The sequence below is a fragment of the Cyprinus carpio genome, chromosome A20, assembly GCF_018340385.1.
Source record: "Cyprinus carpio isolate SPL01 chromosome A20, ASM1834038v1, whole genome shotgun sequence".
NCBI lineage: Eukaryota > Metazoa > Chordata > Actinopteri > Cypriniformes > Cyprinidae > Cyprinus > Cyprinus carpio.
The window spans coordinates 6192806-6208099 of record NC_056591.1 but is presented as its reverse complement, the minus strand read 5'-3'; the positions used below and the strand labels follow the sequence as shown (position 1 = coordinate 6208099).

At 40.3% G+C, this 15294-nt stretch overlaps 1 protein-coding gene across 1 annotated transcript in view; it reads right to left on the bottom strand.

Moving 5' to 3' along the window:
* LOC109081322 (ectonucleotide pyrophosphatase/phosphodiesterase family member 1-like) overlaps positions 1-15294 on the bottom strand; it is a 56089-nt gene that overhangs the window by 23949 nt on the left and 16846 nt on the right. Inside the window, exons 13-16 of the mRNA XM_042777469.1 lie at positions 7211-7342; positions 6277-6308; positions 6047-6174; positions 1349-1424 (exon numbers count right to left, since the gene is read on the bottom strand). Of these exons, the coding sequence (XP_042633403.1) occupies positions 1349-1424; positions 6047-6174; positions 6277-6308; positions 7211-7342 (368 nt within the window). The remainder of the gene's footprint in view (positions 1-1348; positions 1425-6046; positions 6175-6276; positions 6309-7210; positions 7343-15294) is intronic.

Below are 15294 nucleotides of genomic sequence, written 5' to 3'. Positions count from 1 at the left end.
GAGGTGCACAGGGGAATTGGCCGCTTGCAGCACAACAGGGGGGTAGTGCAGCCTGAAGTGCACAACCCGGTTGACAACAGAATGACCACCACTGAAGCACCGTACCGATAACACCAGAAGCTTCCAAGAGCGCGTTGAACACATAGCTCACTTGAAGACACTGGATGGAGCAGAACGATGTTATCACTTGGCTCCGAAGCAAAAAGCTAGTATGCATTGCACCTGCTGCCTTCTTATACTCACGCTGTGAATGCCAATGTGCATTGACTCATTTAGTTTACACTCAAAGTAGATTGGTCTATCAAAGTGATATGCCAATTCATCGGTCACCGACGTGACACCGAGAGTGACTGATTGAAAAAGAACTGATGTTTGGTAACATTTTCTTCTTCAAATGAAAAAGTTTTTTATGCAAAGTAATAAATAATTATTTAAATACTATTTTTAAAATATGCTCTTCATCTACAAATGACAGAGGATTACCTTCCCTAGTTAATAAATGTCATATTAAATGTGCACTTGTGCTGTACTTTAAATCTCAAAGTATATATTTTTAAAAAACATATTTGCAGATAATATTAATAAAATTAAGGTATACTTAGGCCGTGTGTCCACCAAAGCATTGAAAACGCCTAGCTGTGAGCGCTTTTTTTTTTCAGCTGAAACTCTTGCTAAGATACAGAATAGTAATATGGCAGACTCATTGTGAATTCAAACTAAATGTTTCTCCAAGCATTATTTTTCATATAAATTTTGGCGTAGTCCAGGAATTCCATCTAGTGAAGACATGGATACTCAGAGACAAACCATAATAACTTCTACATTGCCGTTCGGTCGTAGTACAAGCAGGGTGTGATGGTTGGTTGGTGTGGAATTAGTCCCGCCCCTCCTCCACTGTGATTGGTTAGCTGTCTAAAACGTGACAGTGATGAACCCTGTGTTTTACCAAAGTTGAACTTTCTTCAACTTTTGGCACAGAGAAAAAAACGCTGAATGCTCAGCGTGAAATTAACCCTCAGCGCCTCATCGCGCTCCCGGTGTTTAAAAAAACACAGTGCTCCCACTGAAATCAATTGAAAACAAAATATGCTAGCCATGGGAAAAAAAGCTCTGGTGGACAAGTGGAATTAAAGTACACTTCTGTGATTATGTTTCTTAACACACTTAAAAACTGCATTTTGTAATAATATCAAATTAAAAGTATTACTTTAAAGTATATTTTAAATCATTATGTTTTAGGAAGGCATTTGAACTGCACATTGTGAAACACTGGGTGAAGACAATCTATTTGTGACATCAGACTTTGGTATGCTAAAACATCAATATTGAGATGAGGGTGCTTGCCAACCTGCATGTTCTTGAAGATGTTATCTGAACCATGGAAGCCGGTGCTGCCACGGCAGTATTTCATTTCACTTGGTTTGCTGTAGATCAAAGTGGGAGAAAAATACTGTGAAAATGCCAGCTTGAGTGCTGATTTAAAAAAAAAAAATTCTTCAAATGCCTCAAATCAAATTTGGTTACTGTTTAAGAACGGAAAGGTTCACAGAGTGATCAAAAACATAAAAAGGTTAAACTCCTCCAGTTTTATAAACACATTAATACCTTACAGATATAACTATTTTTTTTTTCCATTATATACTCAAAAAAATATTTTTCAATCATTTATTAAATTTACAATTTATACATTTGAATTGCATATAAAATTTTATAATATTTTAATTTATATGTTTGACTGACAAATATGAATCACATTAAATTTTGTTTGTTTATGTTAAAACTGTGTAATCCAAATGGAAGGACATTTTATATGAAATTTAAATGAATTGTAAATAACCATAAGTATATTTTGTTACAGGAAAGGCGATTGTCTTTTATTTAGAAATTTTTGTATTGCAGTGGTTGACTTCCGGTCTTAAGCTATGTGGTTTTGTCTGTTTGGGAGGCGCGCGCGCCCTGGCTAGCGCAGTTTATAGTATAGCTTGGTATCCCAAATACGGCAATAACTTCGACCCGGAGCCATGGTAAACGTCTACTTCATACTTGCAGCCCCTCAGAAGAGGCAAAAAGTATGTTAAATAAGTTGAGATATGAGCATTTTGTCTGTTAAAGTGTTCGTTTAGCACAAATGTAAGATAGCAGATTGTGAACAATGTTAGCTGATCAGTTACATGTTTTGTCTACATTTCAGCTCTTACGTTGGTGATATGGTGAATGGATTAAGGTTCATAAAGGATTAAACATCATAAAACCATCAGTAAAAGTCTCATCCTTGTTCGGGGGGCATGCTACAGTAGAAGCTTCACCTCAGTGTGTTAAATCAAGCGGCACGTGAACTCTAAGGACAATGGCAACAGCACAGGCAGCGAGCTACAACAACACGGAAAATGGACGGTATCGAAGAGCAAACACGTAAGCTACAAACTAAAATCCATGAAACGAGAGCTTTTTTTTTACATCAAGGAGATACAGAGAGCATGTCAAGATAGGAGTTAAAGGACGATATTGAACGCAAAGAAAAACAATTAGCCGAACTCCATAAAATGGAGGCTGCAACTGAGTTATCATTACCCAGGCGTTCAGAGCGGCCTAGTGTGTTAACGGAGAAAATGCTAGCCTACCAAAAAGACGAATTGATTAAAAAGGACAAAAAACTGATAAGTCTCTATGAACAATGGAAAGGGCTAATCAGAACATCCAGAGAAAGCCTAAAGAGAAAGCACAAGTTGTGTGCAATGGCCGATGACATTGAAAATGGTTTGATCAACAAAAGTAAACAGTAAAATAAAATAACGTACTAACCAATCCACCCACACAAAAAACAAAAAAAACTCACTCTAATCAATAACTAAACAGCACAGGCAAGAGGGAATAAGGAAAAACGAACAAGGACACTGTGAGATGCCTCTACCATTCAGACAAAGACCACACTTACCCGACAACAGAAAGCTTGCTGAAATCAGACTCGAACACTTAAAGCGAAAGTTCAACAAAGATGAAAATTACAAAAGAGACTATATAACTTACATGAAAGACATTATTGAAAGGGGTGATGTCGAAGAAGTACACAATGAAGGAAAACAAGGTGAACGATGGTACATTCCCCATCACAGGATATACCACCCCAAAAGGCCCACTTAACTACGTGCTGTGTTCGATTGTTCAGCCAAACACAATGGTACAAGTTTAAATGATCATCTTCTCCAAGGTCCACACCTGATTAACAATCTAACAGGCATCCCCCTTCAGTTCAGACAACATCCTATTGCTCTAATATGTGATATAGAGAAGATGTTCCAAGTGACTTTGCCAACTTAGAAAAGGTAAACGTAACTTGCTGTTACTTTCCTGCTAGTTTCGGAGAGCTTAAAGAAATAGAGTTCCACCACTTTTCGGATGCGAGCACGAGTTGTTATGGACAATGCACCTATTTAAGAGCCAAAAACGTTAAAGAGGAGATTTACTGTTCATTGGTAATAGCCAAAGCCCGTGTTTCTCCTACCAAGCTGACCACAATCCCCAGACTCGAGCTAACTGCAGCTCTAGTTTCAGTCCCAATTAGTAACATGTTGAGAGAAGAACTCTGCTATGCTCAAATCAAAGATTATTTCTGGACTGATTCTAAGGTAGTTTTGGGCAACGTAAACAATGAGGCACGTTGTTTTCATACTTTTGTAGCGAATAGGGTCCAAAGGATTCGCCAAAGTACAAACCCTCAGCAATGGTTTTACGTGCCATCTGAAGAGAACCCAGCCGATATTGCACCTAGGGGTAAATCTGTCACTGAGCCTCTCTCATCTAACTGGTTCACCAGCCCCTCCTTTATTTGGGAGAGGGACCTGCCCACAAAACAAATGTCTAGAGCTGGAACTGTCTCTTGGAGATCCAGAAGTCAGAAAAACACAGACGATGTTAACCAAAGTTACAGAGACATTCAGCCTTGCAGAACGTTTGTCCAAGTTCTCGTCATGGCAGTCAAAGCTGTAGCACGTCTCATAAGAAGGGTTAAGAAAGTCAAATCAGGTGCGCCGGCTACAGTGAGTGACCAAGAAAGTGCAGTACATGTCATCATTCAGAATGTACAAAAACAAACATATGGAAAAGAGAAAAAAATTATTAAACAAAGGCAACCAGCTCCCACATCAGAACAAACTGTTCCACTTAGACATTTTTAGGGACACGGACGGTCTCATCAAGGTCGGAGGGAGACTTTCATCCATCAAAGACTCTTTCAAACACCCTATTGTGATTCCAAAGGAACATCATGTGACCAAACTCATAATAGCTCACTGTCACGATAAAGTAAAACAACAAGGAAAAGGCTTCACCACAAACGAAATCAGATCCAGTGGCTACTGGATCCCAGGGATGAGCAGAACCGTTGCTTCTTTCATCCGCCAGTGTGTCATCTGTCACAGACTCCGCAAGGCTTCGGAGGGTCAGAGAATGAGCGACCTACCTGCAGAACGCTTAGAGCCCTCTCCACCATTCACATACTGCGTTATGGACTGTTCTGGCCCTTTCGTAACTACAGAAGGCCGAAAACAACATAAACGGTATCGACTTTTGTTCACTTGCTTTTGCTCCCGAGCCATTCACATTGAGCTATTAGAGGACCTATCCACGGACACATTCATTAATTCATTTAGGTGTTTTAATGCTTTTAGAGGTGCAATTCGGCAAATCCGATGTGATCAAGGAACATACTTTGTTGGCGCAAAGAATGAGTTTAAAACTGCCCTAAGTGAACTGGACACCCAAAGACTGACTACTTATCTGTCTCAAAAGGTGTGCAAATTTGTGATGAATGCACCTCACTCCAGTCACGCAGGTGGAGTGTGGGAACGGAGATAAGGACTGTCAGAAGTGTATTGAATACTACTCTGTCACTTGTGCATGGTAGACTAAATGATGCTTCACTAAGGACTTTATTCTATGAAGCTATGGCCATAGGCAACAATCGCCCACTAACTGTAGACAACCTTAACAACCCTGACAGCTGGAACCACTTACCCCTAACCACCTGCTCCACATGAAATCCAGCACAACACTGCCTCCACCTGGTGCCTTCCCAAAGGAGGACCTCTATGGAGCAAAGAGATGGCATCGTGTGCAGTTTTTGACTGAGCAGTTCTGGTGCAGGTGGAGGCGTGAGTATCTGCACAACATTATTGCTAGACAGCGCTGGCACTCACCAAAAATAAATCTAAGAGAAGGTGATATTGTGTTGGAGATTGATGAACTGTCACCCAGAGATGAATGGAGACTTGCCAGAGTCCTGGAGACCAAAGACGGACTCGTGGAAAGAGTGAAAATCCCATATGGAGATAAGAGACTGAATAACAAGGGTCAACTCAGTAATAAGCTTTCTAGTGTAGAAAGCTAATTCTGATATTAGAATGTTCATAAACTCATTAAGAGAAATGGTTATTTCTTGTTGAAAATTCTTCGTTGTGGTTATCCTGATATAACAAACACTCATATTTTTATGGGAGTGTAAATAACCATAAGTATATTTTGTTACAGGAAAGGCGATTGTCTTTTATTTTGAAATTTTTGTATTGCCATGGTTGACTTCCGGTCTTAAGCTATGTGCTTTTGTCTATGTTTGGGAGGCGCGCGTGCCCTGGCTAGCACAGTTTATAGTACAGCTTGGTATCCCAAATATGGCAATAACTTTGACCCGGAGCCGTGGTTAACGTCTGATTCATACTTGCATCCCCTCAGAAGAGGTAAAAGGTATGTTAAATAAGTTGAGATATGAGCATTTTGTATGTTAATGTGTTCGTTTTGCACAAATGTAAGACAGCAGATTGTGAACAATGTTAGCTGATCAGTTACATGTTTTGTATACATTTCAGCTCTTACGTTGGTGATATGGTGAATGAATTAAGGTTCATAAAGGATTAAACATCATAAAACCATCAGTAAAAGTCTCATCCTTGTTCGGGGGACATACTACATGAATTTTAAAATTAGACTTTTTAGATTTTTTTTTTTTTGACATGACAAGCATCAAATGTGATTTCTCAAAGCTCAAACTCACAGTGCTGCTTGCCAGCCGGGCTGCATGTAGAGATGTGCTCTCTCTATACGGATGTTATTGGCAAAGTGAAGCCGTTTGGGGAGATGCTCCTTCAGATATGGCCTCATCGGCTGATCAGGTTTTCTGCATAAAACACAGAAAAAAAGAGGCACAGAATAAAGATTTCAATATGATTAAGTGGAAGATGTGGTCTATAAGTGAGGTGTGGGGATGTTGAGACAGGATCATACCGAAAGGTTCTTCATCAGTCCTTCATAATCAACTGCCAGATGAAAAAAGGAAAAGAGAAGAGATAGATTGTTTGACTTACATTTATTGAACAAAGCACTTTTTTAATGGGAGTTTCTTCAGTCACTTTAGGCCCAGTTTATCCAGCCTCTCATGATATTTAAACTACCGTTTAACAGTTTGGGGTCAGAAATGTTTTTTTTAATGCTCACCAAGGCTGCATTTATTTCACTAAAAATATTGTGAAATATTATTATAATTTTTGTTCTATTTTAATATATTTGAAAATGTAATTTATTCCTGTGATGGTAAAGCTGAATTTTCAGCATCATTACTCCAGCCTTGAGTGTCTCATGATCCTTAAGAAATCATTCTATCATTCATCAATCATTCATGCTAACAATTAATAATATTAAAAAAAAAGCTGCTTAATAAGAACAGCATATGAAGAATAATTTATTTGTAACAATGTAAGGTTTTTGTTTTTACTGTTACTTTTGATCAATTTAATGTATCCTTGCTAAATAAAAGTAAAAAAAAAAAATACTGACCTCAAACCTTTTACAGTGTACACATATTTTTCTATATTGATTTTACATCTGTAATATTTCATCTCAAGTTCTTTATGTTACAATTAGTTCACTAACTTTTATACAGATATTGAAATGGATGGATTTTTTTGTGAAATTTTGGGTCTAAGACAAGGGTATGAAAAAATAAAATCTAAACAGGGCATATGAAACCAACAAAAACTAATGATAGGCCATTTTTAAAAGTTATGTGACCTAACTTTTTAAAAGTTATAACACAAATCTGCTAATTTTTGATAAATAAAAATCAACTGCTGCAAAATGAAAGTGTTAATAGTTGAAGAAACACTCAAATACAAAGACACTCGAGCAACAAATGTGTGGTGGGTCAAATCTGTCTACTTACAGGAGAAGAATTCATCAGGCAAACGTCTGGGCCGGACTCTCGCTGCAGGACCCTGGATGACAGTGATGTCATTAATGTTATCCAGATATTCGGAGACGTACACAGCTTTCTTACATGATGCTTCTTCCATCCCTGCATGTTTAGAGACACAAATCAGGACAGAAACATTCAAAATGACAGTGGTGGAAGTAATGAATTACAATTACTCAGGTTACTGTAATTAAGTATTTTTTTCGGGTACTTGTACTTTTTTGAATATTTTTATGTTTTAAAGATGTACTTTTACTTGTACTTAACTACAAATTAAGCAAAATAATCTACTTTGTTACTTTTAACATCCACAATTTGAATTAATATTCAAACCTTTAACTAAAGATATCCGAACGTAAAGGGACCAATAAAAGCACATATAGCCATGGTTTCCCGAAGGAACTGGGAACTGGGAACCGGGAACGTCTCCAGGTTACGCATGTAGCCATGGTTCCCCGAAAAGAACGAGACGCTGTGTCGAAATGCAATGGGAATGCCTTCAGCATGACCACACTCTGAATCATGTGTATAATCAGTCCAATGGATGGGAGAGACATCACGGGTGTGGTGATGAAGTGACCAGGACGCTTAAAAGCAAATACGGTGGATACAGCAGCAACTTCTGGGAAATGGATTAAGTGCTCGCAGGGATGCCGGAAGTATGGCACTGAGATGCAGCATTTCATTTCCTTTGGGGAACCATGGTAACATCCGTAACCTGGAGACATTCCCCTTCAGGAACTCGAGCTGTGTCGAAACGCTATGGGAACGAGTATGCCCACGTGTGGAAGAGCACAGCTAAAGCTAGAGAAAGGAGCCAGGAGTGGCGCAGAATGCAGGTAGGCACCTGAAAAGTAGGCGGGGACATCCCACCAAAAGGCCAACTTCAGAAGGAGTGAGCCTTGACCCCCAATGGAGAGGGGAGATCAGAGAACTCAAGGATATGGAATAGCATCCTGATCCACCCCTTAGCATAAGCTTCTCTTGTAACCAGGGGGTGTCTGCCCACTGACTGGCCATCGAGAGGTGTGTGGTAGGCCACAATGGCCTCGACGAAGACCTCCAAGGTGGAGTGGGTTAACCATGCAGAGAAACGGGCCTGAAGGAACTCCAGCACTGTACCAACTGGGCAGTTAACTGGGCCGAGCTGGTGGTCTCCACACCAAGCAGTGAAAGCTTCCACTTCAGGGAATACAGTTTCTTTGTTGAGGGACCTCTATATACTGTAGGAGGATGGTCTCAACTTCTCCTCAGGGGCCACACCCATAACTTCCACATCTACGGGCAGGGGTGAAAGATCGTACCCTCCGCCTGTGAGAGGAGGTTCCTCCTGACGGGAATTTCCCAAGGTGAGCTGTTGAGAAGGGAAATCAGATCCGAGAACCATACTCGGCCCAGCCAGAATGGGGCTACTAGCAGCAGAAGGTCCACGTACCGGCGCACTCTCTCCAGAACTCCCGGGAGCAGAACAATCAGCGGAAAGGCATACAGATGAAGCCTCGGCCACATCTGTACCATGGCATCCAGCCCCAGTGGAGCTGGATGAGTCAGAGAGAACCAGAGGGGACAGTGCAATGTCTCTCGAGTCACAAACAGGTCCACCTGAGCCTGGCCAAAAACTGTCCATACTCCGGGCCTCTGCCCCTGTCTTGACAGGATGTCTGCTCCCATAATGAGAAGCCCCAGGAATGTGAACTGCTGAACTACTAAAACTACTGAAAAACACCCACTCTTGGAGTGGAGGCCTCAACATGACAACTCTCTAAAGCTAGAGGAGGCCTCTCGCAGCACAACCCTACATCCTTCTTTGGAACGATGACGCACCAGCTGTAGAATCCGGACTCCCTATCGAGGGAGGGGACCACCTTAATGGCCTCCTTCCTCTAGAGCAGGGATTGGCAAACTACGGCACGCATGCCAACAGTGGCACGCAAAGGGATTATCGCTGGCACGGAACCAATAGCGAAAACTGCATACTGACGTACATTTTGAGGTAATAACTTATCATAGTCACACAGCCTGTTTGGAGCTATAAATACTATTAAAGTGTGTGAATTAACTTGCGCTAGTCTACCGATGTGCGCATAGGCACTTCATATCAAAGCCTCAGCGGTCTAACAGCGCTTGTCAATATGTAAATTGTCTGTGTCTGTGTCTCTCTACAAACAATGAATTGAATTGAATTGAATAGAATGTCTTTATTGTCATTGTATTTTTCTGCATACAACGGAATTAGGAGCACTGCTTGTGACTAGTGTGAGAAAAACAAACATGTAACCACAGACAATAAATTAGACTATAAGACTGTACAGTCGTGGCCAAAAGTTTTGAGAATTACATAAATATTGGAAATTGGAAAAGTTGCTGCTTAAGTTTTTCTAATAGCAATTTGCATATACTCCAGAATGTTATGAAGAGTGATCAGATGAATTGCATAGTCCTTCTTTGCCATGAAAATTAACTTAATCCCAAAAAAACCTTTCCACTGCATTTCATTGCTGTCATTAAAGGACCTGCTGAGATCATTTCAGTAATCATCTTGTTAACTCAGGTGAGAATTTTGACGAGCACAAGGCTGGAGATCATTATGTCAGGCTGATTGGGTTAGAATGGCAGACTTGACATGTTAAAAGGATGGTGATGCTTGAAATCATTGTTCTTCCATTGTTAACCATGGTGACCTGCAAAGAAACGTGTGCAGCCATCATTGCGTTGCATAAAAATGGCTTCACAGGCAAGGATATTGTGGCTATTTAAGATTGCACCTAAATCAACAATTTATAGGTTCATCAAGAACTTCAAGGAAAGAGGTTCAATTCTTGTAAAGAAGGCTTCAGGGTGTCCAAGAAAGTCCAGCAAGCGCCAGGATCATCTCCTAAAGAGGATTCAGCTGCGGGATCAGAGTGCCACCAGTGCAGAGCTTGCTCAGGAATGGCAGCAGGCAGGTGTGAGCGCATCTGCACGCACAGTGAGGCGAAGACTTTTGGAAGATGGCCTGGTGTCAAGAAGGGCAGCAAAGAAGCCACTTCTCTCCAAAAAAACATCAGGGACAGATTGATCTTCTGCAGAAAGTATAGTGAATGGACTGCTGAGGACTGGGGCAAAGTCATATTCTCCGATGAAGCCCCTTTCCGATTGTTTGGGGCATCTGGAAAAAGGCTTTTCCGGAGAAGAAAAGGTGAGCGCTACCATCAGTCCTGTGTCATGCCAACAGTAAAGCATCCTGACACCATTCATGTGTGGGGTTGCTTCTCATCAAAGGGAGTGGGCTCACTCACAATTCTGCCCAAAAACACAGCCATGAATAAAGAATGGTACCAAAACACCCTCCAACAGCAACTTCTTCCAACAACCCAACAACAGTTTGGTGAAGAACAATGCATTTTAGCCATAAGGCAAAAGTGATAACTAAGTGCCTCGGGGACCAGAATGTTGAAATTTTGGGTCCATGGCCAGGAAACTCCCCAGATCTTAATCCCATTGAGAACTTGTGGTCAATCCTCAAGAGGCGGGTGGACAAACAAAAAACCCACTAATTCTGACAAACTCCAAGAAGTTATTATGAAAGAATGGGTTGCTATCAGTCAGGATTTGGCCCAGAAGTTGATTGAGAGCATGCCCAGTCGAATTGCAGAGGTCCTGAAAAAGAAGGGCCAACACTGCAAATACTGACTCTTTGCATAAATGTCATGTAATTGTCGATAAAAGCCTTTGAAACGTATGAAGTGCTTGTAATTATATTTCAGTACATCACAGAAACAACTGAAACAAAGATCTAAAAGCAGTTTAGCAGCAAACTTTTTGAAAACTAATATTTATGTAATTCTCAAAACTTTTGGCCACGACTGTACAGTACAATTTTACAAATAAGTGCTGGCCACGACTGTACAGTACAATTTTACAAATAAGTACAAGTGACTGAGTCATGATATTCACATTGAGCAATCTGAGTAAAGTGACCATTTATAGTATTGCACGTTGGCCTTCACATTGATATGCACAGTATGTTTATACAAAAAAAAAAAACAATTTAAATGGAATGAGTACCTGTAGAGATTTAGTGACTAGATATAGTATTGCACAAATGACATATAGTGTATATTATTGCACATGTATTATTGCACCTTACTGCAGATATAGTTTTTCACATTTAGTAATAAGATATGGTAATTTCACCTGACATATTATTTAGTGCATTCGTTTGAAGTTTTGATAAATATTGTGTACAGACAGTGGTATTGCAGATTGACATACTAAATATTGTACAATATTGTATATATTGTATATTGCATGTTGTATAGCAACAGTTTAGACAGAAGAGATTTAAATGAAATAAGTGACTGTAGTTAAAAGAATAACGTGGTTGGAATAGTATTTGGCATTAGTACAGTCATATGTGGACAAGGAGTAGAGTAGAGGGATCAATACACAGCCTTGTGGAGAGCCGGTGCTGAGCGTGATGGTGGAGGAGAGGTGGGAGCCGAGCTTAACAGTTTGTGGCCGGTTTGTGAGGAAGTCCTTTATCCGTATGCAGATGGAGGGGGAGAGGCCCAGTGCAGATAATTTGCTGATTAGAATGTCTGGGATAATCGTTTTAAACACTGAACAGTAATCTATGAATTGCATTCATACATAGGTTCCCTGCAGTTCAAGGTGGTTGAGTGCAGTGTGAAGGGCTATGGTGATGGCAACATCTGTAGACCTATTTGCTCTGTAAGCAAATTGGTGTGGGTCAAAGGTGGGGGGAAGGCTGGTTTTGATGTGCTGTGAGGCCAATCTCTCAAAGCACTTCATGATTACTGGTGTTAGTGCAATTGGTCTGTACTCATTTAAGCTGTTGGTGACTGCTTTTTTAGGAACAGGAATGATGGTGGCTGATTTTAAGCAGGTTGGTATGATGGCTGATGTCAGTGAAAGGTTGAAGATCTTTGTAAAGACTCCAGCAAGCTGGTTGGCACAGGCTTTGAGTACTTTGCCAGTTACTCCATCCGGACCAGGAGCCTTCCTTTTGTTCACAGTTTTGAGTACTCGTCTCACCTCATATTCTTGTAGGGTGAGATGGCAGGTGCCAGAGGTTGGTGAAGGTGCTGAATTTGTTGTAGGTTGCTTAACCTCAAAGCGGGCAAAGAAATGGTTAAGTTCCTCAGCCAGTGAGGCATCAGCGTTAACGGTGCTGTGGTTATTGTTCTCATAATTGGTAATGCTCTGAATGCCCTGCCACACTCTTCTTGGATTTTTGTCTGTGAGGTGGTCCTCAATTTTCTTTTTATAATCTTCTTTGGCGAGTTTGATGCCTCTCTGTAAGTTGGATCTAGCAGTCGCGTTCTTTCAGTAATGACTGCACTTCACATGTCATCCAGGGTTTCTGGTTGGGAAACTCCCAAATCTTTTTGTTGACAGTGACATTTTACATGCAGTTTTTAATGTAGAACAAGATTCTGTGTATTGTTCCAGGTCTTGATGTTCAAATACCTCCCAGTCTGTTCGTTCAAAGCAGTCCTTCAGTTGAAAGAGAGATTCCTCAGGCCAAGTTTTAATGACCTTTGTGACCAGTTTCGTTTTCCTCCCCAGTGGGGTGTATGCTGGGCGAAGAAGCAGGGGGAGTGGTGCGGCCCTGTAGGCATTCTTAATGTTGGAATACACATGATCCAGTGTATTTTTCCCTATGGTTGCACACTTAACATATTGGGTGAATTTAGGTATAACTGTTTTCAGACATGTCTGATTAAAATCACCCGCTATGATGTGCACTCCGTCTGGATGGTTCCGTTGGTGTTTATCTATAGTGCTATGCAACTGAGTGAGAGCTGCACTAGTGTTAGCGTCTGGTGGGATGTACACAGCAGTCACTATTTCTGCTGTTAGCTCTCTCAGTAAATAGAACAGTCTACATATAACAGACAGCGCTTCTAAGTCAGGCGAGCAGTACGTGTCATAATATTGCTGGTGTTACACCAATCGTTGTGCACAAAGATGCAAAGTCCCCCTCCTCTGCTCTTACCTGAGTCTTTGTTTTTGTCCTGCCGGTGGATTGTGTGTCCTGAAAGTTGAACCGCAGCGTCTGGAATTAACATGTTCAGCCAGGTTTCGGTTATTATCATCACACAGCAATCCCGAACAAGACGATTCGAATTCGAGTTATTGATCTGGCGTTGGTGAGAAAGATGCTCGGAAGCCGTGTTTTAAATGGTTGTTTACGTAGCCGAACAAGTAGGCCTGCCCGGCATCCTCTGTTTTTCTTCCTCTCCTTCCGCCGCCTGCGTTGTCTGCTGGGTCCGATAAAAATCCACGGAGATCCTGGTGCTCTTGCTATGTCCTCCAGTATGTTCATTGAGTCCACTGAAAATCACTAACAGTTAACAGTTCGCTTGCACTGAAATCCGACGTTCTTGATCCAATGCAATCAAATCAAATCACAACAAAAAAAACAAAAAACAAAACAAAAATAAAACCATACAAAAAACACAAACAAAACAACAAACAGGAGAGCTAAGAGCCGCTGCGTCTGCGCGCACCGCCATCGCCATGAAGCTGAGTTAGTTACTTAAAAACAGCGATTTTTCCCTCCTCCTTGCTGAGAAATAATGTAGCAATTCAGTATCGATTAATAAAAGTCGCTTGGCAGCGCTAAAAACAAGTTTATGAGCTTCTGAATAAGCTTCTGAATGCGCGTGCATCAATTAAAGCAGCGCATTGATATTGAACGGTGATTAACTGAAAGGTTTTAATGCATTGGCCTTGTCACACACACACACACACACAGAGTGATGTTTAGTACAGTCACACTGTATATCTTTTATTCAAGAAACTTTTGAAAAGTTTTTAAAAAATTATGAAAAAAAAAAACTTCAGAAACTATTTGCATTAAAATCAAAGAGGCGCATAGTTTTTTATCGTATCATTTAAAAATGTGTATGTACTGTACAAAGCATTAATGCATTCTGTATAATATCCACCGCACATGCTTTTAAGCATCCTGGTCACTACGTCACCCCGCCTGTAACGTCTCGCTCATCAATTGGACTGATTGCGCATGTGATTCGAAATGTGGTCACGCTGAAGGCGTTCCCATAGCGTTTCGACACAGCTCGAGTTTCTGAAGGGGAAGCCGCCGCTGCAGCAGGTGAAGAGCTGATCAGACAGTAAGGGAGCGATTTGTCCATATAAATATCGTAGTCTTTCTGCATCACTACAATGTACAGACATTTCAGGTCAAAGCCATCTGATGTTCCATTTATCTAAATAAACAACATACAGTATATGGCTCTTCAAACACTGCCTATGAAAATTCAGTGTCATATTTTGAGTATCTCAACTGAATTGAGGTCATTTGTTTTATATTTTTTATTACTGTGTACTTGTCCTTTTTTGTAAATTAAATTCAGTTTGAAATCAAATTTGATTCAAATTTGATTGATCATGCTTCCTTTTGCTGTAAGCTTTTGCAACAAAGTTACCCTATTTTAAAGACACAAATACACATGGGTACTTTACTATTGATATTTTTCAAGGTATTGAAGTTAGAAATTCCTGTATTATGACCACTAATTCACAAAATGTTCAAAGTAGCTATTAGTAGTCTTTGATGTGAATGAATATTTTTTGGTAATTCATTTAATATCGCTAAGCTAAAAAGTACTAGTACTACTAGTAACTAGTACTCTGAGTAGTTTTTGATAAGAGTACTTTGAACTTTTACTTAAGTACTGTTTTGGCACCAGTACTTTTACGTATAATTGAGTATTATTTCAGCAATGTAACAGTACTTGTACTTAAGTACAAATTTTCTGTACTCTTTCCACCACTGCAGCTCATTTAATTGTGCTTAAGGAATAGTTTTATTTTATTTCTTTCAAAGTAAATGATGTGAGCACATTTTTGATGTGTTCACTGTAGTATTTTCCCTGCGTATTATACAATTCAACATTTTTCCTCTCACTAAAGCGTCAAAGAAAGCATTTAATTCACTGACATCAAGGCTTACAGCCAAACCTCCACATCTTTCATTATATTCTTGAGCAAGTACTAATTAAACATCATTGACAGAACAGAAG